Raw genomic sequence first — 27,758 nt, forward strand, 5'->3', positions numbered from 1 at the left:
GCGTTCGCCAGTCCATGGGAACCAGCTCTACAGCCCTCATAGGGCCTTGGAACAGCCCCTTGTGGGGCAGACCAGGTCGGCCCACCTAGGGGCAGGAGTTGGCCCCTAGAGCAGGGGATCGGCCAGCCTACTACAGCCGACTGGGGAGGAAGGGGCAGGCTATATATAGGCCCCCTTCCCTCAGTGCTTATTATCTCAAGGTGGAGCTAATCAACCATATATAGCACATAGGTTTTCCCCACCGGACGAGGGTTTTTCCTGAGATCACTTGCAGCTCTCTCATCTCTTTCTCTCCTTTCCAGTTCTGTGTGTAAGGTTTGCTCTCTCTCTCTACTTCCATTGGGTTCCGTTGCACTTCTCACATGGTATCACCAGCACTCTCATCTCTTTCTCTCCTTTCTAGTTCTGTGTGTCCGGATTGCTCTCTCTCTTCACTTTAGTTCAGTTCCGTTGCACTTCTCACATGGTTTCAAAGCCGCGGTTGGCTAGAGACCCGAGGTGTGGAGGGAGTGTTCAGCAAGCAAACAGAGAGGAGGTCTAGGGCTGTTCTTCGGAGGTGTTCATGAAGAGGATTGTGTGAGTGTGGACTGATTGGGAGTCAAGCAAAGTACGCAGACTTTAAAGGGTGTTTTCAGATTCAATGTCACGGGCATCCACAAGAACGTGGCCATGCTATCTGGTGCCCCACCAGACATTCGTACAGCCATGCAGGCAGCCTTGCGCAGTCACCAATCAGCACAATCAACAGACAGTCAACACCACATCATCGCAGGTAAAACACACAAAGTTAACTTTTGAACAAAAGTCAACGAGTTGACTTTCTGATCCATGTTGACTTTTCAAGCGACCTGGTCAACAGTTTGCATTGATCAGCCACCAGGTCGACCAGGCTGACCCATAAAAGGGCAGCCTTTGGCCATCATTCTTCATTCCACAATTGGGCAATTCAGCCCTAAAAATAGCAGCAGCAAGGCCTCCCCCACAGCAGACCAGCAGACCAGCAGGGTAGCCTTACCCTCTACAGGGATCTCGTGAGGATTCACCTCCTCTAGGTAGTCTAGTCTTTCCAGTTTTGCAGTGAGGGTTTCATCCCCTTCATACAGTTGTATTCAGCCCATTAGGCATTCATTATTCAGTTATATCTATGTCCTCTTTGGAGGTCCACTACATTCTCTCCCTCTTATTCTCTCACTCACATCCACAGCATAACTTTGTATATTGAGTGCATCATCTTGTAGTTGTAGTTAGTATTGAGCAGGAGAGAGACTGAAGATAGTCTATCTCCCGCTACATTGGTATCAGAGCTTTCAGTTTTCTTTCCTGAGAAAGGGAGGGTCAGTTTAGGGGCAGATCTATTGTTTTATGGTCCAGACAAGATCCAGCAAGGGCACCATGAGCACCAATGAGCAGCCCAATACAAGGGGGGATGAGGGTCCACCACCACCACCCCTACCACAGAATCTTGCAGACACTTCCATATCTGCCATGACAGCCATGTTGGAGGCTATGATGTAGATGCAGTGTAGATGCAGCAACAACAGTCCAAGGCTCTCTTCACTCACATGACTCAGCTTCAGGAGAAGCATAGGGACAACCGCAGTAGTCATACAGGAGCTTGAAGCTCGGCAGAAGGGGGAGTCTCATCAGTTTCCCAATATGTTTCAGTTTTATGGACAGGTCAATGGTCAAAAGCTCCTTATCTAAGCAGATTCAGACAGTTCCGAGGACATCATCTCCACAAAGCTGCTCAAAAGGCTCAGTTGTCTCTTACGCCAACGGAACCAATGATCTTGAATGGGGCATTTTCGGGGCAAGAGATAATGAGCAACATGCAGGTAGCGTCAGCCACTCTGAAAATCTCGGGGTGGGTACACAATCAGCCACTCAAGGTCGCACGTACTCAGGCAGCAGACATCATCTTGGGAGCATGATGGTGACACCAATTCAAAGTCCGACCAGATTATCAGCACCAAGGCTTGGAAGTCAAAATCCCAAGCCATGGGTCCAAGTTCATCTATTGGAGTAAGGGTGTTCCACCTCGACCTTTGATATGGATCCTTCCAGGGGTTCGAGACCGGCGCCAGCAAGACACAGTTGTACAGCAAGATACAGTATTACAACAGGCAACAGGTTACAACAAGACCAGGATGCCTCTCTCAAACTTAGTCTTCCTCCGTCCCTATCACCTATATGCACTAAGGAACCCGCATGGAGCATCATCCTGGAGCATTAACCCGCAGCACATATCCTTACTAGAAGTTAGGACCAGATCTAGCCATTCAATACCTGGAGATCAGGTTTCATACCCTAGTTCGAGTTTCAACAAAGGGGATGTCACAAGCATCCACAAGCCTAGCTGGTGCCAACGTAGGCAGCCAAGTCAATTGCCATGCAAGCATCCATACAGCCTTGCGCAATCAGCAATCAACACACAGTCAACAGATAGTCAATGCCACGTCATCGAAGGTCAAAAACATAGAGTTGACTTTTTGATCAAAAGTCAACGAGTTGACATTCTAACCAACATTGACTCTTTGACCAACCTAGTCATCGGTCTGTGTTGACCAGCCAATCAAATGGTCAACGATTGGCATTGACTAGGTCGGCCAGGCTAACCTAACAACCTTTAAAAGGACAGCCTTTCGCCCTCATTCTTCATCCCACAGTCAGGCAATTCAACCCTAAAAATAGCAGCAGCACGCCTCTACACGGATCTAGTGAGGATTCACCTCCTCTAGGTGGTCTAGTCTTTCCAGTTTTGCAATGAGGGTTTCAGCCCCTTCATACAGTTGTATTCAGCCCTTTGGGCAACCATTATTCAATTGTATCTATTTCCTCTTCGAAGGTCCACTACATTCTCTCCCTCTGATTCTCTCACTCACATAGCATCACTTTGTGTATTAAGTGCATCATCTTGTAGTTGCAGTTAGTATTGAGTAGGAGAGAGACTTGAGGATAGTCTATCTCTTGCTACATTCGAAGAGAGGTTTTCTCAAGGGCGAGACAACGAGGTGTGAAGGTCTTGTAGGCTCATAGCCTCTTCATCACCATATCCATCCCTCTTCGCCCCTTCTTTCCATCCAACACCTTCTCTCCTTCTTGTAAGAAATCCTAGATTTACTATATTTAGAAATGTGCTAAGGAACAAAAAGGAGACTGAAATAGCAGAGAACAAGGAATATTTGTATTGCTTGACTGTCTGTAGTGTCTGTAGTGTCTCATCCATACAATTGGGCCTCTCTTATATAGAGAGTGAAGAGTCACACATGAAAAGGTGTGTACTCCAAAGTGTATGTGCATGAAGAGGTGTGTACCCCTTGTGAAGGGTGTGACCCTTGATGAGATGGTATATTACAATAGGAGTGTCTCTTCCATAGAATGTCTCTTGTGAAGGGTTGTGCCTCATAGGAAGTGTCCCGTCAAAAGGGCATACCCTTCCACAAGTGTCCATTCATCAAACCATCCATAAGTCTAAGATATAGAGAAAGGAATACGTCACAGATCGTGACATCCCCTCCCACTCAAAATAAGACCCTGGTGGAGATAATGAACTGATGTAGAAAATATCACGGTAAATTCTGAAAGTACTGCTGTAAAATGTCAGGGTACTGCTATAAGTCTTCATCAGATTGCCAAGTAGCGTCGGAGTCATCCAGATCTCGCCAATAAACAAGGAATTCCGTGATAAGTCGATGTCGAGTTTCTCGCTGTCGATGGTCCAGAATACGCTCAGGAATAAGGAGAACATAATCGTCTTCGATTTCTGGGACATAATCACCTGCAGGAGGAACTACTTCATTGCCTGGAATATACGTCTTTAGCCAAGAAATATGAAATGTCGGATGGATTTTACCCCATGATGATGGTAATTCCAATTTGTAACTTAAAGGTGAATTTTTCTTGACGATCCAGAAAGGTCCATAGTATCTTGGTCGCAACTTAGGAAACACAGACTTAACCGTCTTATAGCGATGTGGAGCTACAAATAATAGCACCATGTCACCAGTGTCAAATTCCAGGTGACGTCTATGTTTGTTGGCAGACCGTTGATACCGCTCTTGCGCTTTTCGCATATGATCCTTGACTTGGAGTAGAATGTCTTGCATTTCTTGAACCAGTTGATCAGCTAGGGCTACTCGATGTTGAAGTACAAAATTCGTTGGTACAATCGGAGTATGTCCATAAGCTGCTTGAAATGGAGTCATGCTGATGGCACTATGGAAAGAGTTATTATAAGCAAACTCAAGGAGTGGTAGATACTCTTCCCAAGCTGCTAGGCGTGACTGAATATAATGTCAAAACATTTCTTCCAGAACTTGGTTGACTCTTTCAGTCTGGCCATCTGATTCTGGGTGGTAGGCTGAACTAAACAGTAGAGTTGTATCCAAAGATTCGAACAGTGAAATCCAAAAGTAACTGGTAAACTTAGGATCTCTATCGGATATGATATTCTTCGGCAATCCATGGTGTCGAAAGTGTGTTGTATGAAGAGTTTGGCGATGTCCGGAGCCTGTGCACTTCTTTTGCGAGCAACAAAGTGTGCCATTTTGGACAATCGATCAACAATTACCATAATCTGAGTGTTACCTCTGGAAGATCGTGGTAGTGTTGTGATGAAATCCATGGAAATACTTTCCCACCTTTCAGTTGGAACTGGAAGAGGCTGAAGAAGTCCTGCTGGAAATCGTCGGCTTGCTTTCATTTGTTGACAAGATAAGCAAGATGTAACCATTTTGATGACGTCGCTTTTCATCTGAGGCCAGTAGTATGTTGCACCGAGTAACCTATAAGTCTTGTTGATGCCTGGATGGGCAACATAAGGAACTACATGATGCTCTTTTAACAAAAGACGTCGAACATCCTTGTCATGTGATACACAGACGCGATCTTGATAATACAGAAGGTTACCATAATCTGAGTGTTACCTCTGGAAGATCGTGGTAGTGTTGTGATGAAATCCATGGAAATACTTTCCCACCTTTCAGTTGGAACTGGAAGAGGCTGAAGAAGTCCTGCTGGAAATCGTCGGCTTGCTTTCATTTGTTGACAAGATAAGCAAGATGTAACCATTTTGATGACGTCGCTTTTCATCTGAGGCCAGTAGTATGTTGCACCGAGTAACCTATAAGTCTTGTTGATGCCTGGATGGGCAACATAAGGAACTACATGATGCTCTTTTAACAAAAGACGTCGAACATCCTTGTCATGTGATACACAGACGCGATCTTGATAATACAGAAGGTCGTCCGTATAAGAATAGGATGAGAAAATCTTATGTTCGAAGTCGAAGGTTGATCTTTGGAAAGAACTTATACTGCTGTGCCGAAGTCTTTATCATTGAAATACTTCCCTTTGAATGAATTCGGAACATCCACAGATAATGTGGAGATTACCATAGCTGATGCTAGAGTTAACCTGCTGAGAGCATCTGCAACTACATTGCGTAGTCCTGGAATGTACTCAATGGTCATGTGAAAGTTGGCCAGAAACTCAACCCAGCGTGCTTGTCGAGCGTTCATGATTGACTGAGTAAAGATATACTTTAGAGAGTGATGGTCTGTCTTGACCACCGAGTCAGCTCCCATGAGATAATGTTTCCAAGAGTGATAAGCATGTACAACGGCAAGAAACTCCTTATCATATACCGGGTATCGGGTTTGAATATCGGAATGTTTATGGCTGTCAAAAGCAATAACTCTGCCTTCTTGCATCAAGACTACTCCTGTAGCGATGTCGGAAGCGTCAGTCATGACCTCAAATGGAAGGTTTGGGTCAGCAATAACCATAACTGGTGTTGTAGTGAGTGCTTGCTTGAGTTGTTGAAAACTATACTCTGTTTCGGGAAGCCATTGAAAAACTGCTGTGCTTTTCAATAATTCGGACATAGGAGCTGCGATTTCGGAAAACTGATAGACCTTTGTATGGTAGAATTTTGCCAATCCGAGAAAAAAGTGGACATCATGAACATTCTTAGGAGTAGGCCAGTTTCGGATTACATCGACCTTCTTGGGATCCACAGAGATGCCTTGAGCTGAAATAACATGTCCCAAATATTTGAGTTGGGTCTTGAAGAACTCACTCTTCTCAATGTTGATGTAGAGAGAATTTGCACAGAGAACTTCAAAAACTTGGTGAAGATGTTGTTTGTGCTCATGTAGGGATCTGCTGAAAACGAGGATGTCATCGAGGTAAACGATGACGAACTTATCGAGGAAAGGCCTGAAGATGTCGTTCATTAGTGTCATGAATGTGGCCGGGGCATTGTTTAACCCAAAAGGCATGACCAAACATTCATAGTGTCCATACTTTGTTCGAAAAGCTGTCTTGTACTAATCGCCTTCTCGTATGCGAATTTGATGATAACCTGAACGAAGATCAATCTTTGAGAATTGTGTTGCGTGTAGAAGTTGATCGAAGAGGTCATCGATGCGAGACAATGGATACTTGTTTTTTATAGTGAGCTTATTGAGGGCTCGGTAGTCGATGCAGAGGCGCATTGACTTATTCTTTTTTTTCACAAGTAGTACACGAGATCCGAAAGGGCTGCGACTGGGCCGAATGTGACCTTTGTTGAGTAGTTCAGTCACCTGTCTTTGGATTTCTTCATTTTGAGTGTAAGAAACCCAATAAGGAGGTTTCGACGGTGGATTACTGCTGGGAATAAGTTCGATTGGGTGATCCATTGGTCGTCGAGGTGGTAACTGCTTTGGCAATTCCTGTGGAAAAATATCCAAGAAGGGCTGTGACACGTCCCAGCACTCCTGAAACCCCTGATCTGCAAAACAACCACACACCACGTGAGATCTGAGCAGGCTGCTCACCACCCAACCATGACATCTACGGGATGTGATCCCGAATCAAAAGATGTCCCCTCCGAGCCACGAGCTGAGCTACTGGCACGAACTCCCAATCAGATCCAAACCAGCCTGGTGTCCCATACCACCAAGTGGCGCTGTGAAGCCCTGGATCTGCTACTGGGCCTTGGGCTACGCTAAGATGCAGGCGCGCGTCCGCGACTCAATCCAGGATCAGACCTGACCCCTAGAAACAAAACTTGCTCCCAACTGCGCACTGAGAACTGAACCCCCTGGGCCCCTTTTATAGACTCGCGCCCCGAGCGCCAAAAATAGCGAAGACCTATAAATAGTCCGTACCCTTGCCACTCAACCCGAGAATCAAGCCTGCCTAGCTCTAAGCCTCCCCAGGCTAACCTGAGCTAGTCCTATGTACCTAGTACACGTCAGATACCAATCCGTGCACATGACATACTCCCCCTCCTCTAAGAACTCACTCCTGAGTTCGCTAAAAAACCCGGAAATGTTCTTTGGAGGTTTTGTAATGTCTCCCATGTTGCATCCTCCTCAACACGATCCTTCCACTTGATCTTGTATTCCGTGATAGTTCTATTTCGAATCTGTCTTTCACGAAATTCAAGAATACACTCAGGTTCGTGAGGAATAAAAGTCAAATCAGTAACTTCTATTATCTCGTGAGGAGAAACAAGTTGATCTTCCGCACCCAAAACTTCTTTCAGTCTACTGACATGAAAGACTGGATGGACTTTAACATCAGGAGGCAATTCTAGTCGATATGCAACTGGTCCAATTCTTTTAATGACCTTGAATGGGCCACAGTATCTGGGGGATAATTTCGGAACCAAACCAGTACTTAGGCTCTTGGATTCCTTAGGAATTCGCAAATATACCATCGTTCCTTCAGAGAACTCTCTAGGTGAACGATGTCTATTAGCATAAAATCTGTCCCGATCTTGGGCACTTCTAATAGACTCCTTGGCAAACTGCAACATTTCCTGCATGTCTAGCAAGAAGTTCTTAGCAGCATCATTTTGAATTCCTTTTAACCCAACCATAACTGGTGACTTAGGTTGAAACCCGTACATAAGCATAAAAGGACTGTAACCAGTACTAGAATGCTTTGCACTGTTGTAAGCAAATTCTATCATAGGTAGATAATCTTCCCATGAAGACTTTCTCTTAGATACATATGCCCGAAGCATGTCTTCAACCAACTGGTTGACCTTCTCTGTACTGCCATCGGATTGTGCATGATCCGAGGAACTCATACTTAGAGTAGTTTCTAACTTCTCAAAAACAAGTGTCCAAAAGTTACTTGTAAACTTTGAGTCCCTGTCACTGACTATGTCAGATGGCAAACCATACAGCTTAAACAAGTGGTCCACAAACTCGTGAGCCAGCTGAACAGCTGAAATAGTTGTTCTAGTAGGTAAGAATCTAGCCATTTTTGTCAAACGGTCGACTATGACCCAAATGGAGTCATGACCCTTGCGCGTTCGAGGCAAACCAGTAATAAAATCCATGGAAATGCTTTCCCATTTATTACCTGGAATCTGTAATGGCTGTAATAAGCCTGCGCTTCTAAGGCGTTCTGTCTTAGTAACCTGACAAACCCGGCAACCTACTACATAGTTCTCAATAAATGCACGCATCTTAGGCCAATAAAAGGTATGCTTCACAAGAGACAGAGTCCTATGTATACCCGGATGTCCCGCACTAGGAGCATCATGACACTCCCAGAGAATCTTGGATTTAAGGTCCAGAACATCTGGCACATAAATCTTTTCATTCCGAAACAACAAGCCGTTCCTAATCATCCACTGACCTCCCGCCGCCTGTACCATAGGTGGCACAATCCCTGAGTCCTGGTCAACCATGGAGCTCCCATTCTGGACTCTCTGCCAATAAGAACTGAAATAACTATCAGTTGCGTATAGCCCTCTCAAGGATTGAAATAGGTCTGAGGATATTTCCGTAAATGACAGAGCATTTACAAACTTAACTCGACTTAAGGCATCCGCCACACTATTCAACGAACCCTTACGATAACGTATTTCAAAATCAAAATCTTGCATTAATTCTGCCCATCTAGCTTTCCCGTTCTGGAGGTAAACCTTCCGGCAGTTGAGCTGGGAATACATCCGTAAAACTATCTAACAATATTCTCAATTCACGGTGTTCAAACACACTTAATTCATTCTTGTTAATTACAGAAACAACAAATGAAGAAAGCGGAATCAAAACACACTGATAGACATCATAATGAGAATTGTTTCATATATTCCGAAGCTGCATCGCAGATACAATAGGCCCCTGAGAAGAGGGAATTTTATCACACTGAATACAAAATTGGGTGTCCTTAACTAAAAAAGAAAGCGTATGCTCCATCCATCCGATCTGAATATTGTGGGTTTTAAACCACTCTATTCCGATCAACAAGTCTACATGCTCTAGATGTATAACATAACATGTAAGAGCTCCCGTGTAGGCTTGAATCCGGATAGGAAGCGCTTCAACCTTGCGATCCCAAAACTGCTTCCCAGCTGGAAGCTGCACCTCATAGGTGTGGTCGCTAGGTACTGTGGACAGCCCCATCTTCTGCACAAATTTGTAATTAACAAAATTGTGAGAGCTGCCCGGATCAAAGAGAATGTGAACCTGTTGGTCCATAACTTCTCCATCAACTCGGAAAAGATCATGGGAACCAAACAACGAAGTATTGAAAGTACAATTACAAGAGAGTGGGCAGGTAATGACATTTACAGAAATACCTGTCATCGAGACTTGGTTCGCTCCCTTGGCTGCGGTACGAGGACCCGCCTGGAGCTTCGGTCCAAGCACCAACTTTTGGTTCTTGCGCTTGGGACACTCATTCTTTGTGTGGCCCCGCTCCTCGCAATAGAAGCATCGTCCTTCTTTCTTGAGTCTCAAAGTGCGAAGGAAACGAGCTTTACCATTCTTAGCCTGAGTCAAATTTTTCTTGGAGGCGTTGTCCGTAGACTTCGTCTCCCCAGTACCAGTCGTATGCTGAAAGAACTTGCGTTTATTCTTTCCACTCGTGTCGAAAACTGTAGTTGCTTTGGCACCGGCCATGGTATCATCATATATGCGCGCATAATTCATCGCCTCCTGCAACGTTGTGCATTTGTTGTTCTTTATCTGCAACTTGTATGAATCTGGCAAACCATCCACGAAGAAACCTAACAAGGTCACTGGATCCATCTTAGTGGCCCTGGTTTACAGATCCCGAAATCTTTGAAGATAAACTTCAAAGGTCAAGTTTAACTTTGACATATCGAGGGCTTTAAGCTTGCCAACGATATCGTAATCATCCTCCTTCTTCAGGAACTCCTTCCTGAAGACCCCTTCAAAATCTGTCCATGTATCGGGCTTACGCTAGAGTTCCTTCCACCATAGCAACGCTTTACCTGACATGAAACCCGCTGTAAGCTGGATCTTCTTCTCATCTGGGTATGGGTGGAACTGAAAGTGTACCTGCCACTTGTGTAACCAAGTGTCAACTACCTCCTTCGTTCTAGACTTTTGATCGCCCAGAAAAGGGTCTGGAGTTATATTCGGGCCTAGCACTGAAACCATGGCATCCACATGCGTGAGTGCCTGCACAATGCTAGCCAGAAGGGTGAGAGTTGCTTGAATCCCCTGGAGTTGATGTGTCAACCCCGTTTGATTTGCATTAACCTGCTCGAATTTTCCATCCAGAGCAGTCGTAAATTCACTGAAGGCCTTTTTTGTTATCAGGTCATCATAGAGACCCTGATCCTCCTCTCCCACAGGAGTGTAATACAAATCCTGCTCTCCCATGGTGAACTCGGGATTTGCAGAATCAGACATAACTGAAATCTGATTTGAATATAAACTGAGAGAAATAACTGACTGAACCGAAGTGAAAAGGAGAGTGGAGTAGAGGAAAACCGTCCCAAGAGAAGCTGACGGAAGGAGATGCTGAAAAACTGGCGAACCGGAAGCCCACGAATCTCGAAATCTCGCTGAACCCGCTACCGGATGCAACGTACGAAATCCTGCAGCGTACGACTGCTCACGTGGCTGTACAATCTGCTGACGCAGTCCGTACCGCTGCTGACGGAGGCAGTACAGTTGCTGACGTGGCTGTACGGCGATCGTACAGATTGCAGGTACCGGTGCGATGCAGGTGCCGCTGATGCAGGCAGGGTGTCCCAGATGTACGACAGCTGACGCAGGGCTGGCGTAGCTGTACGGATGTACGGACAGATGGCGACGCAAGTACGGCTGACGCAGGCAGAGTATGATGGCTGGCACAGGTGCGAAATAGGCTGTTGCAGGGCTGGCACGCGACTTGATGGCGCAGTTAGGCTCTATGCAAGGCTATGGGTGGGCTGGTACCCTGCCCCATCTATATAGGGTGCAGGGCAGCCTAATTAGGAAGCCATGCTTCCAAAAAAGGCCGACCCCCCCAGCTTTGGAGGGGGTGCTTTTTTCGAAAAAAGCACCCTCCACGCAGGCTGGCCGCACCCTGCTCGCTGCTCCATGCGCCTCTCCCTGCACAGGCCGGATTCCGTACTGCCTTGGTGTCCCATCTCCGCCTCCCTCGCAGCCCTTGTTCAGTCCCTCGCCTCTCTGCTTCCTCCATTCTACTTTTCCCTCTCTTTCCTACTTCTCTGCTCTCTCTCCTGCTTCCTACAGCCTTCTCTCTCAGGCTCCTTCAAGAATTTCAAAAACTCTCCCTCCTTTCTTCTACCTTTTCCTTACATCTGTCCACCCCTGTTAACCCAGGAACCCAGCAGAAAACGCAGCAACAAATTTCGAATTTTAGGGCATACCTGGAGGAAAAATTCGTCAAAAATTCCCGCATCAGAAGTTCCTACCTCAGGAGTTGGCTCTGATACCAACTGACACGTCCCAGCACTCTTGAAACCCCTGATCTGCACCTATAAATAGTCCGTACCCTTGCCACTCAACCCGAGAATCAAGCCTGCCTAGCTCTAAGCCTCCCCAGGCTAACCTGAGCTAGTCCTGTGTACCCAGTACACGTCAGACACCAATCCGTGCACATGACAGGCTGGAAAAAAGGTTGGTTGAGGTATTCAAGAGGATCCTTTGTTGGTGTCTCCTCTACTGCCATAACCAACAGAAGTGAAGTCTTTACTTGATGTTTACGAACCCACTTCAAGATGGAACCAGCCGTGGAAATCTGGTAAAGGGCTTTCATTTGCTGTAATTTGATAATGAGCGTCAAACAACAATATGAAAGAGAATCCTTAGAAATAGAATGGAAAGAATCCACTTGGAATAGATTAGATCTGCCCGACTGTGCTGAAAAGCGTGTACCAGCAGTGGGCTTCAGGCTGGAAAAAGTACAGCATCAATTGCGAGTTGAAGGAGGTCCTGATGTCAGGCTTCAAATTTCGAAATTAGGGTTTGCTGTAGAGGGGGGGCGATTCAGCGACCAAACAGTCCGGTTGTGGGCAGAAAGATGTTGCCAGCAAAACCACGAACCATGCAGGATCTCGATCTGTTGTGTAGAGGTGAGGTTTTCTTGTACAAGAGGGGCTGGCTGAGGGGATTTGTTGGACAGCAAGGCCTCTGTTCGCAGGCTGAAATGGCGAGATGAACCAGCAAGATCCAGGCTGGTCTGAATCGCAATAGAGGGGCAGCGAGGCTGCTGGTCACAAGCAGGGGAGGCTTAGAAGAAATTCACTGCATCTGGCACTGTTCTTGCTTCCTGGCAGATTTGCGGGCAGCAAGGCTGTTGATCGCAGGTAATCATGGCGAATTTCTGGCACCTTGGCGCTGTTTGCAGAAAACGAAGCAGCAAGTTGACGATCGAGGCTGCAAAGGGGGTCTGTTCGATCACCAGGTCTTGCAGGCAGGTATGCAATAGAGCTGGCTGGTGCAGGCCATTGAACGATGCAAGATTGAGGCCTAACGAAGGGCACGTGTTGGCTGGAAAAAGATGGCGCAATCACGTACGGCAGAATATGGCGAAACAGAATTCTGGATTTCGCATTTTTTTATTTGGGCGCCTAGTGCTGGGTGGTGGTTACCAGAAAATTAAAACACGGGTTTAATTAACCCTTGGGTAGTCTAGGGTTAGGCCTAAGGTATGGGGCTGGTTTTCCTTTTTAGCCCTTTTAGGTACCCTTTTGTAGGGTGCTTGGTGCCAAAAGGTGTGCCTATTCGAAGGGGTGTGACCCTTGGAATAGGTATACCTTTTCATGAAGGGGTGTGACCCTATTTTAAAAAGGGGTGTCCCCACACGAAAAGGTGTGTTCTTTTTTCCACGATGGGGTGTGTCCCTTGGGTGAGGAGTCAAAACTCTTCATCAAAAGGTGTGTCCGATGGTGGAAAGGGTGCGTCCCTTGGTTTTGGAATAGCCCAAGCACATCAAAAGACACGATTTTTGTCGTGTCCATTCACATCAACTCGTGATGTGGGGGAGATGGAGAGGCCATTTATGACTTTAGGTGGGGTTGGCGCTAAATATTTTTACGCTCATTCTCTCCATCTCTTCCATGCACAATGTGCACGGAATCCTTCTAGTGGAAAGAGATGTATCAGATAGGCGCTAGAAGGTGGGGGGCATTTCCTACAGGCAAGAGCGAAATTTGCTCTGATACCACTGTAAGAAATCCTAGATTTACTATATTTAGAAATGTGCTAAGGAACAGAAAGGAGACTGAAATAGCAGAGAACAAGGAATATTTGTATTGCTTGAGTGTCTGTAGTGTCTCATCCATACAATTGGGCCTCTCTTATATAGAGAGTGAAGAGTCACACATGAAAAGGTGTGTACTCCAAAGTGTATGTGCATGAAGAGGTGTGTACCCCTTGTGAAGGGTGTGACCCTTGATGAGAGGGTACATTACAATAGGAGTGTCTCTTCCATAGAATGTCTCTTGTGAAGGGTTGTGCCTCATAGGAAGTGTCCCGTCGAAAGGGCATACCCTTCCACAAGTATCCATTCATCAAACCATCCTAAGTCTAAGATATAGAGAAAGGAATACGTCACAGATCGTGACACTTCTATCCCATCCACCCTCTCTTCTCAATTTCATTCCCTCTTCACTCCGACATGTCGACCCTGACTGAGATGGCAGAGGACAAGGCAAAAATTCCAGTCTTGCCCACCTTGCCAATCGACCGTCAATTGGATGGACTAAATTGCCATGCTTGGTGGGTCATGACTCTATGTTACATCTTCGTTTTTGTGAGAGTTGCCACGCATGATCCCCTTGCGTCCAACCTTGGCATCCTAGAGTAGAAAGAGGTCGAGATCCTGTCTCAGCTCTGGGACCGTGTCAATGCAAGGGTAAGGTCATTTATCTTTCTTAAGTATACTCCTCAGGTGATTAATCACATGAAGCACATGATGGTGGCCAAGAGTATCTGGGAGCACTTGGCATCCCTGTACAATCAAACCTCTCCCATGAAGAGGGTTTCCTTGGAAGTCCATTTAAGATTGTTGGATCCCAAGAAGTCTTCATCCATACATCAACAAGTTACAGAAACTTTAGGAGATCCTCGAGAGGGGAAGCAAATATCTTTCAAGGACATAGCCATAACTCTACTATCCCAGTTATCCTCTCAATATGGTAGCATTCTATCTGTCCTTGATAGCTAGTGGAAGGATGAATGTGTTAACTTGGGAGGAATTGGTCCCGATGGTGCTTAACCAAGAGGAGAGATTTGTAGATCGTACCTATGATAGTCAGCCTGAGGCTTTGGCAAGGGAACAGAAAGGACAGAAGAAGTTGACAGCTGAGGAATAAGAAGCACTCAAGGAATCACGTACATGTAACCTACGTGGCCAGAAAGGACAGAAGAAGTTGACAGCTGAGGAATGAGAAGCACTCAAGGAATCACGTACATGTAACCTATGTGGCCAGAAAGATCGCTAATGGCGGCAATGTCCTCAAAGGAACAGTAAGGGGACCAGTAGAGGGTAGAGTAGGGTAGGGTGTAGATCTATCCACCTAGAGGACCTTCTTGACCCACTTGTTCCCACATGGGGCTTGGATGGCGACCTAGGAGGCAGGTCTTCTCGAGGGCCTGCGTGGACCCCTTGTTATGCAGCCGCCCCAGCCATATGGGCTCAGTTATGTGCAAAGGTGGGCCGATTTGCTGGTCGGCCACCTGTCTGCCTTGGGTCGCGGCCTGTTTCAGACAAGGGAGCAGCCCCTTTTATGGCAGTGTGCAGCCCATGTGGGGGGGCCTCATGTAGGATAGGGGTTGGCCCCCCTAGAGCCTGCTGGTCGTTGCAGGAGGTTTGCCCCTCATTTGGGCCTCTTGCAGCCCATCTTATAGGGCAGGAGGGGGGAGCAGTCCAGTCGGACCTGATGGCAGGGGCTAGAGCCCTTATACGTATGTGTGAGGTTTGCTCTCTCTCTCTCTCTCTCTCTTCACTTCCGTTCAGTTCCGCTGCACTTCTCACAAACCAATCCTCACATTAAGAAGCACGATAATGATATTTTTCTGCCTACTTTTTTGAGTTATTTCCAGATCTAAGTGTTTCTATCATCTTTAAGTGCGTACACATTTGGAGAGAGATCTGAGAGTAGGTAGAACAGTTGCAATGCCATCATTCCGCTGCAAGGGTAGTGAGAGGTGCGCTGCCTGACCCTTTGACACTGCATCCTCAATCTACTTGGCTTATAAAGATTCAGAGTTCAAATGGACTGCTCCTACTTATCACATGCATGCCCACGTGTCACCTGACAGTTTTCTCAGTCATCCCTGTCCACAATGCAATAGCTGGAACTACAATGTGAGGACAACAAGAATCCCTTGCTAAGTGGATGCAGAAGGTTCCTAAGTGAAATCCCCTTCATCAAGGGCCCATAAAGGTGAATTGGAGAGGAAATTAAAAAATAAACATGAAGAGAACAAAACGATCTTATCAGCCTGTAGACCTTCCAGATAATGCTAAAAAACAAGACCTTTAAATTGTAAGGTAACAGAACTAGTCCACAAATTTAAGAGCAATCTCACCTGTACTTTGGGCCGGCTGGAATTAACGGCTTTGTGAGGCCCTGAAGAGCTCCCAAATTCTGTGAAAAAGTCTCCTCCTGTAGGTGGAGCCAACACATGTCCTGAGGCTCCAGACATAGGACCATTTGTATTTGCTGTTTCTTGATCTTCAAAATAGGCAAATCTAGATGTCCGGGATGCAGACTGGGTCACTGAATTTGATGGTGGAGGCACAGGCTCGGGGGGGAGCTCAGCAGGCTTTTGTTCATAGAGGCTTTCATTTGCCTGCAATTAATCCATGAAACAAAGATAAGCAACCACAAACTGAACAAGATACTTCAACAAAAATCCATAGAGAGCTTATCGATCCCTTAATACAAAGCATGAAACATATTGCACTTACTTTGGATGTGAGCTTCTTAACACCCAAACCACCCCCTGATTTGGCCCCTAATGTCTTCTTTGCTCCAATTGTTGTAGGCTTCTTTGTGTTAAACGCTGCTGAAGGCCGGGCTGTAGCTGCCGGAGGAGTATTAGGTTGCTCAACGATGAGAGTTTCAGAATCAGCTGCTTCATTTTTGTTGCCAGCAAATTCTTTGAAATAAAAACTAGCCTGTGTAGTTGGAGAATCAGGAATAGGAGGAGGCCCAGGGGCAGCTGCTATGCCAACAGAAACACCTTTTGCAACTTCCTTGGCAAGCAATTGTCTATAGAGCTCAGCTGCCCTAGATGTGTACTTCGATTCGATTTTACCTCCTTCAGTCCATCCATGCTGCTTAAAAAATGTCATTGCTCGTGCATTGCCACCAATGGACATTAACTTCAACTGTTCTTGAGTCCATGCATCCAAATTTGTTGACCTGAAGTGTTGAATGAATAAGTTTACAAAAACCAAAAAAAACTTTTAAGTCTTGATGCACTATAATAGTATTGGTATCCTTCAGCAGCACACCCTCTTCTCTAACAAACCAAAACACTTGACATGATGAATTAATACAGACTCAATTTAAATAACATTAATAGCCAGGCCAGAAGCGTGCTGCACAATATTTCATTACCTTACAAAGGTGATGTGGACACCAAGACTGCGATGAAGTGCTGAGCAATCCAGACAAATGAAGACTCCATAAGTAACAGATGCCCAAGTAGGATTCTTTGCATTGCAGTCAAAACAGATCTGCACCACAGATCCAGAATTGTAAAATCATCTCTCTCATCCTCTCTCTCTCTCTCTCTCTCTCTCTCTCTCTCTCACATGCAGCTGTTCATCAACTCAGTTTCACCTATCGAGACGAGCCAGTGGAGATAGTGCAGTCCTACACATATTTGGGAGCAGTCTTCATAGGACCCCTTTTCACTATGACCATGCAGCCCATGCACGACTCACACGGGGGTGGGGTGCTTTGGCGCGATAGTGCTTCCAGGCACACTTTCAGGATCACCGACGAAGTGCTGCCTCTTCAACACGCTAGTGTTGGGTGTTGGAAGCAATGGAAGCTCAAAAATGGAAGCACAATGGAGAAAAACGAGATGCTGTAATAGATTGTTGCAAAACTGAAGTGTGGAGGCTCAAGGGAGAGCCAACATAACAAAACCCTAGGGCTAACTGCCCTAACTGGACCAAGTGTCCTAACTGACCTAGATGGTACATAAACTAACTGTACCAATAGTCCTAACTGACTATAACTAGGCCTACAAGGCTCATACCAAGGTATAAGTGACATCTATGGATAGCCCATGAGATAGCCTACAAACCCCCCTCCATGGTATGGGCTGAAGTATCCTGGACATGGCTCAGGATACCTAAATATCTAATGTCATGGTTGCACATGTTCGTCCCATAGGATATAGCAACCTATGATTGTACAGAGTACAACAAATCAAGTTACAAAAGGTACTAAGTTTAAACCTTGCCGAAAAGCCTCAGACTTAGGTCGAGGTAGAGCCTTCGTAAAAAGATCTACCAAGTTGTCTTTAGTGGGAACATAAGACAACTCAATATCACCTGCTGATAATCGCTCTCTGACATAGTGATAGTGAACCTCAATGTGCTTTGTGCGAGCATGGAAAACTGGATTCCGTGCGACAGCCAAAGCACTCTGACTATCAGTGAAGATGCCCGTAGGAGCAGTCTGACATGCACAAGGATCTGCAAGTAGCTTCCGAAGCCAAACACACTCCACTGTAGCTGTAAAAGCCGCTATGTACTCAGCTTCACAGCTAGAAGTAGCAACTGTACTTTGCTTCTTGCTGAACCAAGAAACACATGAAGTACCAAGTATAAAACAGTTGCCACTATGTGACACACGAGTGTCAGAACAACCAACCTATTCACTATCAGTGAACCCATGCATGACAAGTGAAGTATCAGCCCCATAAAGAAGGCCTAAATGCTGAGTGCCTTAAAGATATTTGAAAACACGCTTCACGGCATGCCAATGGTGCATAGATGAGCTATGCATATATCTGCTCAACTATGAGACAGCATACTGTAGATCAGGTCTCGTATGGCATAGATAAATCAAACAACCAACTGCCTGCTGATAGAGAGTGACATCACATGTTCCGCTGCCATCCTCAAAAGAGAAGTGAAAACCAGTCTCTAATGTAGCAGCAAAGCCTTGATATGAATTAGGCAACCCATCAAGGGTAATAGAAACCAGCTGAGAATCAGAGAATCAGACATAATCTCATCAATGTTGGCGAACTACTCTTTCAAATCCTTCACATTAGTGAGATGGGCATCCATGTTACCACTGACACAACCCCAGCACTCTTGAAACCTCTGATCTTCTGCAAGCAAACACAAGAACACACCAACGTGAGGAAACTAAGCAGGCTGCTCACCACCCAAACATGACATCTACGAGATGTGATCCCGAATCATGAGATGTCCCCTCCGAGCCACGAGCTGAGCTACTGGCACGAACTCCCAACCAGATCCTAACCAACCTGGTGTCCCATACCACCAGGTGGCGCTGTGAAGCCTGAGATCTGCTGCTCGGCAGGCGCGCGTCCGTGACTCAATCCAGGATCAGACCTAGCACCTGGGAACGAAACTTGCTCCCATCGCCTCCTCTGAGAACTGAACCTCTGGGCCCCTTATATAGACTCGGGCCCCAAGCGCCAAAAATAGCGAAGACCTCTAACTGGTTCGTACCCTTGCCACTCAACCTGAGAATCAAGCCTACCTAGCTCTAAGCTCCCCAAGCTACCTGAGCTAGTCTTGTGTACCCAGTACACGTCGGATACCAATCCGTGCACATGACATACTTCCCCTCCTCTAAGAACTCACTCCTGAGTTCGCTAAAAAACCCGAAAATGTCCTCTGGAGGTTTTGTTATGTCTCTCATGTTGCATCCTCCTCAACACGATCCTTCCACTTGATCTTGTATTCCGTGATAGTTCTATTACGAATCTGTCTTTCACGAAATTCAAGAATAGTCTCTGGTTCGTGTGGAATAAAAGTTAAATCTGTAACTTCTGTTATCTCTTAGGGAGAAACAAGTTGATCATCCGCACCTTATACTTCTTTCAGTCTACTGACATGAAATACTAGATGTACTTTAACATCAGGAGGCAATTCTAGTCTATATGCAACTGGTCCAATTCTTTTAATAACCTTGAACGGACCACAGTATCCGGGGGATAACTTCGGAACCAAACCAATACTTAGGCTCTTGGATTCCTTGGGAATTCGCAAATATACCATCGTTCCTTCAAAGAACTCTCTAGGTGAACGATGTCTATTACATAAAATATGTCCTTTTGTATTTATATTTCTTCTTCAGCTATCATTAGTCTTCAGTGTTGTTTTATTTGTCTCCAAGAACTTTCTTTATAAGAGCCGCTGTGTATTCTTGAATCCGGATAGAAAGCGCTTCAATCTTGCGATCCCAAAACTGCTTCCCAGCTGGAAGCTGCACCTCATAGGTGTGATCGCTAGGTATCGTAATTAACAAAGTTGTGAGAGCTGCTCGGGTCAAAGAGAATGTGAACTCTTTGGTCCCTAACTTCTCCATAAACTCGGAAAAGATCATGGGAACCAAATAACGAAGTATTAAAAGTGCAATTACAAGAGAGTGGGCAGGTAATGACATTTACAGAAATACCTGTCATCGAAACTTGATTAGCTCCTTTAACTTTGGTACCCGGACCCGCATGGAGCTTCGGTCCCGACGCTTGCTTCTAGTTCTTGCGCTTAGGACAATCATTCCTAGTGTGGCCCCGCTCCTCGCAGATGAAGCAACGTCTCTCTTTCTTTAGCTTCAAGGTCGAAGGAAATAGGCACGACCATTCTTCGCCTGAGTCAAATGTTTCTTGGAGGCGTTATCTATAGACTTCGACTCCCCGGTACCAATGGTAGACTGGAAGAACTTCCTCTTGTTCTTCCCACCCGTGTCGGCAACTATGGTTCCCTTTGCACTGGCCATGGTATCATCATAAATGCGTGCGTAATTCATGGCCTCTTGCAACGTGGTACACTTGTTGTTCTTGATCTGTAACTTGTAGGAGTCAAGCAAACCATCCACAAAGAAACCTAACAAGGTCACTGGATCCATCTTTGTAGCTCCGGTCTGCAAATCCCGAAACCTCTGAAGATAAACCTCAAAAGTCAAATTCAGCTTGGACATATCGAGGACTTTGAGCTTGCCTACGATATCATAATCTTCCTCCTTCTTCAGAAACTCTTTCCTGAAGACCCCTTCGAATTCGATCCATGTTGCAGGCTTGGGTTGGAGTTCCTTCCACCACAATAAAGCCTTTCCTGACATAAACCCGGCTGCAAGCTGTATTTTCTTGTTATCTGGGTAAGGGTGAAACTGGAAGTGTACTTGCCACTTGTGCAACCAAGTGTCAACAACCTCCTTGGTACGAGACTTTTGATCTCCGGGAAAAGGATCTGGAGTGATGTTCGGACCTAACACTGAAGCCATGGCATCCACATGCGTGAGCGCCTGAACAGTGCTAGTCAAAAGTGTGAGTGTAGTTTGAATCCCTTGGAGTTGCTGTGTCAACACCGTTTGATTCATGTTAACTTGCTCAAACTTTCCATCAAGAGCAGTGGTGAATTCACTGAAGGCTTTTTTCGTAATCAGATCATCGTAGAGACCCTGGTCATCCTCCGCATGGTAGTTCATATCCTAGTCTCCCATCGCAAGCTCAGGGTCTACAGAATCAGCCATAACTGAATTGAATCTGATGAAGAAAATAGGCTGAGAGGAGAGAAGGGACAGGTGGGCTCGAAACTAGGAGACTGGAACAGAGAGAAAATCTGACGAAACAGAGGGGGATGAGAGAAAGAGGCTGGCCGGTCGAAAGAAGAAGGGGCTGGCGGAGGCTGTCAATCCAGGAGCCGAGCTCCTTGCGGCCTGCACGGAAATCTGCAGCAGGCGGTACCTGAGAGTGGAATCGTCAAGAGGGGCGTAGAGGGGTAGAGACTTGCGCACGGGTCATGATAAGGGGAGGAGCTGCTGCTGCGCTATGCTCTAGAATAGGTGGGTGCAACTCTTAGAGAGTTCAGCTGTCAAAAAAAAACCCACCCTCCTAAGTTGGAGGGGTGGTGCTTTTTTTAGCAAAAAAGTCCACCCTCCTAAGTTGGAGGGGTGGTGCTTTTTGTAGCATCCAGACCCCCCCCGAATTAGCACAGCCTTGCCTGCGACCTGCTCCCACCCATGGCGCACCCCACGACTCACCCCTTGGCTGCGAACTGCTCTAATGAACTGCTCCAGCCTATGGCGCACTCCGGGTCTCTGCTCAGACCAACCATACCTAGGTGCAACTGAAGCTCCGCCTCAGCCCATCGCTTACCAACGATCAGCCCATATCTTCACTCCTATGAGCACTTCTCACCTACAATCGCTCTCCCCTGCAATCGTTCTCTGGCCCTCTAAGCTACACCTCGTTCTCTCTCTTACCTAACACCTCAGTTCAACTTCGAATTCACTCACCCTCTGCTTTCTCCTGCCTTCTTCCCCTAATCTTAACCACTTCCCAAAACCGATGAACCAAACAAGCACTTGCAAGGTAATGAACATGAATTTCGAAATTAGGGCATACCTGGAGAAAAAATTGTCCAAAATTCTTACAACAGAAGTTCCTACCTCAGGAGTTGGTTCTGATACGACACGACCCCAGCACTCCTGAAACCTCTGATCTACAAGCAAACACAAGAACACACCAACGTGAGGAAACTGAGCAGGTTGCTCACCACCCAACCATGACATCCACGAGATGTGATCCCGAATCATGAGATGTCCCCTCCGAGCCACGAGCTGAGCTACTAGCACGAACTCCCAACCAGATCCTAACCAACCTGGTGTCCCATACCACCAGGTGGCGCTGTGAAGCCTGAGATCTGCTGATGGGCCTTGGGCTACGCTATGATGCAGGCGCACGTCCGCAACTCAATCCAGGATCAGACTTAGCACCTGGGAACGAAACTTGCTCCCATCGACTCCTCTAAGAACTGAACCTCTGGGCCCCTTATATAGACTCGGGCCCCAAGCGCCAAAAATAGCGAAGACCTCTAACTGGTTCATACCCTTGCCACTCAACCCGAGAATCAAGCATGCCTAGCTCTAAGCCTCCCCAGGCTACCTAAGCTAGTCTTGTGTACCCAGTATACGTCGGATACCAATCCGTGCACATGACAACCACCCTCATCAAGCTTTAAATCTTTCAACTGCCTGCGGAGATAGGCAACCCTCGCCTCATTCCGCACCTGATACAAAGATGCAAGCTGATCCCATGCTTGCTTAGCTATCTTGCAAGACCGAATATGAGGGATAATAACCCGTTTCACTAAAAGAGCAATCAAGGCATGTGCTTTGGCATCACAACCATCCCTATGAATTTGCCCCTGTAAAGGAGGCAAAGCACCTGGAGCAGGAGATGCAGGAGTCCTGGCTGTAGCAGTAGAACCATCAGCTGAAGAAGCAGAGGCTGCAGGTGTAGCACCAGTAACAGTGTGTGTAGGCCTAGCCTCAGAACCTAAAACAATATGCCATAGATTCTTGGCAACCAAAACATGTCCCATCATGTATGACCACATGGGGTGATTGGTGCCATCAAGCTTGTCATCGGCCCCAATCAGCCCAAACAAATCATCTTTGCCACCAGACATGGTACTGAAATACAAGACAAATGCACCAATTAGCAAAGCAAATGAGAGAAAGGAAACCTCTCAAAATCAAGTGCCAAAAAACTGCCCAAGCTTCAAAGCTTATGTCTGCAAAAGACTCTGCTGTCCCAAGGTGTACCTGTTGCAAGAAAAATCCCCAAAGGCAACACGAGGCCTTTCCAAAATGCAAATGAAGCAGAAATTGGAAAAAGCCAATGCAACAATGGCTTACCCAATGATGAATAACAGTGACAGGCTCTAAAAGCGAGCAAAAGGGCTGGAAATGAGAACTACAGCAAAAGAAGTGCTCCCACTAGGAGGAGAGCACGTAGAAATGGAGAGAGAGATCCAATGGAGAGAAGCTCGCAGCCCGAGGCAAAGGGATGCCAAATGAGGAGGGAAAGGCTCAAAGAGAAGTCTCCGGATCAATTCAGCAGCTCCAAATGGCTCCAAACGCCGGCACGCAGCTCGAGGCAGCTCCGAAATGCCGGCATGCAGCTCGAGGCAGGGCAGTGAGGGGGGCATTTCAATGTCACAATCCAAGTACATTGGACAGCTAGCCATCGGGAGTAAGTGGGAAAGATCTACCGAGTCCTTTGCAGTGGCACAAGAGAGATTGATCTCATTCATGAGGACTTGGGATCATTCCCTTTTTGTTCCTTTGACACCACTTCGGATGTATTGGCACTACAGACAACCCCCTTGGCTTTTCTGTCATATTGTAGAGTCAGGGATGGAGTTCTTATTCTCCCACCTCTTGTATGATTTGTTTTGAATGGAATAAATTACCACGTTTTATTTAGATTTGGTTATGCCACATGTTTAATCAAGCACTCCAAGAAGGAATTCACCCTCACTGGACAGAATTGGACAAAGCCCCTTCATAAAGGAGGTGAGAGAGACAGCTTGGTAGCTACCACACAACAATGGTGAGCTCCATTGTGGCTAAACTCTTTTTGAACTACTATGAAGGAAAAAATCAGCGTGCGGGCAGAAATGCACTCAAAGAGAGCCCGAGGCCAGGCAAGTTTCAGGCATACATTTAGCATAGTGGACCACATGGTTACCCTTAGAGTACTTATGGAGGAAAGCCGACTACAAGGTGAAGGCCTATTTTGTTGCTTCATTAATTTCACAAGAAGCTTTGATACAGTCTGGCAGGAAATGCAAAACGTTGGAGTACCCAAAGACTAAATACAAGCAGTTGCAAAAGTTCATGAGCATGTTCGGTGTCGTGTCACGGTGAGAGGGCACTTATCTGAGACCTTTTACAGCAGTATTGGAGTTCAGCAAGATTGCCCACTCTCACCCACATTGTTTGGGCTTTGAATTGATGAACTGGAGGCATCAGTTACAGAGTATACAGCCCAGAGGTCCGACTTCCGCTTTGCTTGTGTCGAAAAAGCACTTAAAATGACCTCTTCTTCCTTCTCTTTTGCATTCTTCTTCTTGTATTTATGCTGTAACCTGGTGCACTCCGTTTGGGCTACTTGTTTTGAGTGGATTGGAGCTCCACATACCGTTATAGGGGGTGCTTTGTAATAGAGGGGAAAAAGGGCCAAGTTAGAGGTCCTTTAGGTGTAAAATGTGGAGGGACTATATAAGTCTCATCCACTCCCTACTATGTACTTTTTTATGTGACATCTAATCCTATCTACTCTCCCTTCCTCCTTCCTGCCTACGCTCACTCACTCTCTCTCTCTCTTCCCTACTCCCTCTCGTTCTCTCCCTCTCTTTCCTACCTCATTCTCTCTCTCCTACCCCTCTCCTCCCTTCTTCCCCTATCTCTGCTAGTCTATCCCCCTTTCTCTAACTTTGCCCCTACCCCCTTTTCTACATTGGTATCAGAGCTCCGACCCTGGACCTTTGTCTTACCTTTCACCTTTCATTCCGCATTGAAGCCACACACAGCACCAACGCCAAGCACAGCCATTGACGAATCAGCTTGAAAGGCCGTAAGCTATCAAGATTGGGTTGGCGAGCATGACGACCTACGTTAATGTCAACGACAACCAAGCCTTGGCACCGACTTGCTATCCATTCATAGAGCCATTGACGACCATCCCGAATCCTAAATCAAGTTTCATCGCACTAGCGTCAGCTCCAAGAATCAGTGTCAGTGCCTAGTCGTGAATTTTTGAAAGGGGGTAGCCTCTACTAGTCATTGCCTACTCCTGCATCTACCCAACCAGCTCCCTTCCGTCCACCGAACCGTTACCCGCACCAACTCTGTTGCCAACCCGGCAACCTGCCCCGCCACCGTCAGTCGTGGTATCTCCGTCAGCCGCTTCCATTGCTGATCGTTGGCTGTGGCCAAGCCCTCACAATCCCAGTCCATGCCACTAAAGAAAACCAAGCCCTTGCAATCCCAGCCCATGCACCGTCGTCTGCACCCGTGCGTCTCTGCCGCGACGCCACTTTCGACGCCAACCTTAGACTAAGGTCTAAGGTTCCTAACTAGGGTTACTAAATAGGGTTAGTCAGTAGGTCGAGTTAGGTTGGTTGGCTTAGTTAGTGGGGTGGGACAGGTTAGTAGTTAGGTAGGTTGGGTCTAGTTAGCTAGGTTAGGTTAGTTGGTCAATTAGGTTAACCTAACTAGGTTCAATTAGTAAGTTAGGTTGGGTTACGCTAAGTCAGTGTCCTAACCGTCTTACCAATATTTAGGTTAGGAGTCCTAAGTGTCCTAGGTGACTTAGGGAAACCCCCCCCCCCCCCCCCCCCCGAAAAAAACAAACAAAAAAAAAAGAGAGGGACAAAAACTCAAAATTTTTCAGCCTCTTTAGGTACTCTCCACAGCTCTGTTTTGGCTCATTCAAGCCCCGTTTCGAAGCTTCTTCGACAACCTTTCTTCTAAGCCTCTCCATCAACATTTTCGTGTTTCCACACACTATCTCATGTGCTCATTACGTAGGGTTTTGCTATCCATTCCTCCTTCCTACATTCGAGCTCCTCTCTCCAGGGCCAGTCACCATGCCACTGAAGCGTGCCCCTCGTGATATATTGCATGACAGTGATGAGGCTGCTTAGTATGAGCAAGTGCTTGCCACAGTGGCTGCATCCACTAGCGGTACAGAGGTTTCTTCTACTCAGCCTCTCTCTCTTGCATCCCGGAAAGCGCAGGTAGCGCAGACACAGTTTCTGGATGTCTTTTCTTCTATGCTCCAGGGTGCTTTCCGCCAGATAGGACAAGAGTTCAACCAGCAGCTTACCCCACTGCCATGGCTGTTGAGATTCCACATCTCCAGGCGTGGCCAGCCGACCAGCCCCCATGCAGCAAGGGGGGCCAGAGGGGGTAGGCTGGCCGACCAGCTGGTCGGCCCAGTTGGCCTGACCGACCAGGCTGGTCGGTCCAGCCAAACTGGCCGACTCCCCCCCTTGGCCTGCCCTATAAAAGGGCCTCCTTCCCTTCATTTCCTCCATCACTTCTTGCAGCTCCTCAAGGCTCCAGCATACAGCCTGCTCCTGACCATCCCCTCAGAGCCCCCTCTCAGCTGCTCAGTTGGCTGCCCACACTCCCGCAGTAGATCTTGCCTCTTCAGGGCCCTTGCCTCCCCGCTCCAGGCCTCTGCCTCTTCGTTTCAGGCTTCTCCTGCCTCCGTGCTCTCAGGCTTCAGCTTTCTTGTGTTCCCCCCTTTTTCTCTGCTTCAGTTCAGCCTCTCCAGCAGCTCCTGTTTTCTATCTTATTCAAGATATCTTGTATTTCAGTTGCTGCCCTGGTTTAAGGGCTGATTTACAGCAGATCAGTGGTGGTACATTTTGTTATCTCTAGTGTTCTCTGTGTGGCTCTATAATTTCAGTTTGTTTGCATCTTCCGCTGCCATTTTAATATGGTATCAGAGCACCAGGTTACTCTCTGATCTGGGAACTTCTATATTGATGAAGTTGAAGAAGTTTGTCCTCCCCTCCCTTCTCCCCTCCCTATATATATATTTTTTTTTATTTTTTCGTCCTGTACCGCGGGCTATCAATAGCAGCCTACTGCTTCATCAAGAGCCTCTCCCCCCCTTCCTTCATCGTGCATCGGGTCGGCTCCCGTCTTCACCCGTACGACTTTATTCAGGGGTTTCTGGCAGAACTTATTGGCTCTTGATCTTTGGGTTCGATTGTTGAGATTGGCCCTGTTCTAGACCTTGATCTTTTCACCAGCCCCGTTCTCTTCAGCCCCTTGTTGCTGTCCATTCCCTGTTTTCAGTTATGGCTGATGAAACAAAGGATTCTACTCCGGATCTTCGCGTATCCCCTATGTCCAGTTTCTTTCAAGAGTCTGACAAGCCTGTACGTATTCCCACTCTTCCTACATTTCCAGATGCTCGGCAGTTAGATGGGACCAATTATTCTCTTTGGAAAATTCAGATGGCGTCTGTATTGGAATCTTATGATCTTGCTGAGTTTGTTGATCCCGGGATCCCTCGTCCGTCACCTGAGGAGGAGCCACATGCTTCTCTTATCTGGGATAAATTGAATGCTCGTGTACGCTCGTTCATCTTTCTTAATTGTCAACCAGGGGTTCTCAATCATATCAAGCATCTTACTTCTGCACGTGCTATTTGGGAATTTCTTGATGGCATGTATCTTCGCGTCACTCCCATGAAACGTATTTCCTTGGAAGTTCAGCTTCGTCGCCTCGATCCAACTACTTCTCCTTCCATACGGGACCACATCAACAAAATGCAGAGCATGCATCAGGACATCCTCCATGCAGGCAAGGCTATCTCCTCCGAAGATATGGCTATTACTCTCTTATCTCATGTTATTACTAACAGTCGATATGCAGCATTCTATTCTTCTCTTATTACCTCTGGCCGCCTCAGCACCATCACTTGGGAGGAACTTGTCCCCATGATGATGGATCA

The 27,758-nt window shown here is 46.7% G+C and overlaps 2 protein-coding genes across 4 annotated transcripts in view; one reads left to right on the forward strand and one right to left on the reverse strand.

The window, feature by feature from the left end:
- The window catches only part of LOC147891802 (calcineurin B-like protein 3), a 207,927-nt gene that overhangs the window by 82,975 nt on the left and 97,194 nt on the right, over positions 1-27,758 (forward strand). The window lies entirely within an intron of this gene.
- Positions 1-27,758, reverse strand: part of LOC147891803 (putative ADP-ribosylation factor GTPase-activating protein AGD8) — a 52,929-nt gene that overhangs the window by 17,112 nt on the left and 8,059 nt on the right. Inside the window, exons 2-4 of the mRNA XM_087388670.1 lie at positions 16,841-16,959; positions 16,186-16,642; positions 15,804-16,067 (exon numbers count right to left, since the gene is read on the reverse strand). Coding sequence (XP_087244796.1) covers positions 15,804-16,067; positions 16,186-16,642; positions 16,841-16,959 — 840 coding nt within the window. The remainder of the gene's footprint in view (positions 1-15,803; positions 16,068-16,185; positions 16,643-16,840; positions 16,960-27,758) is intronic.

The sequence above is a fragment of the Dipteris shenzhenensis genome, chromosome 17 (assembly GCF_047967505.1).
Source record: "Dipteris shenzhenensis isolate YYH24624 ecotype China chromosome 17, Dip_SZ_1.0, whole genome shotgun sequence".
In the NCBI taxonomy this organism is placed as follows: Eukaryota; Viridiplantae; Streptophyta; class Polypodiopsida; order Gleicheniales; family Dipteridaceae; genus Dipteris; species Dipteris shenzhenensis.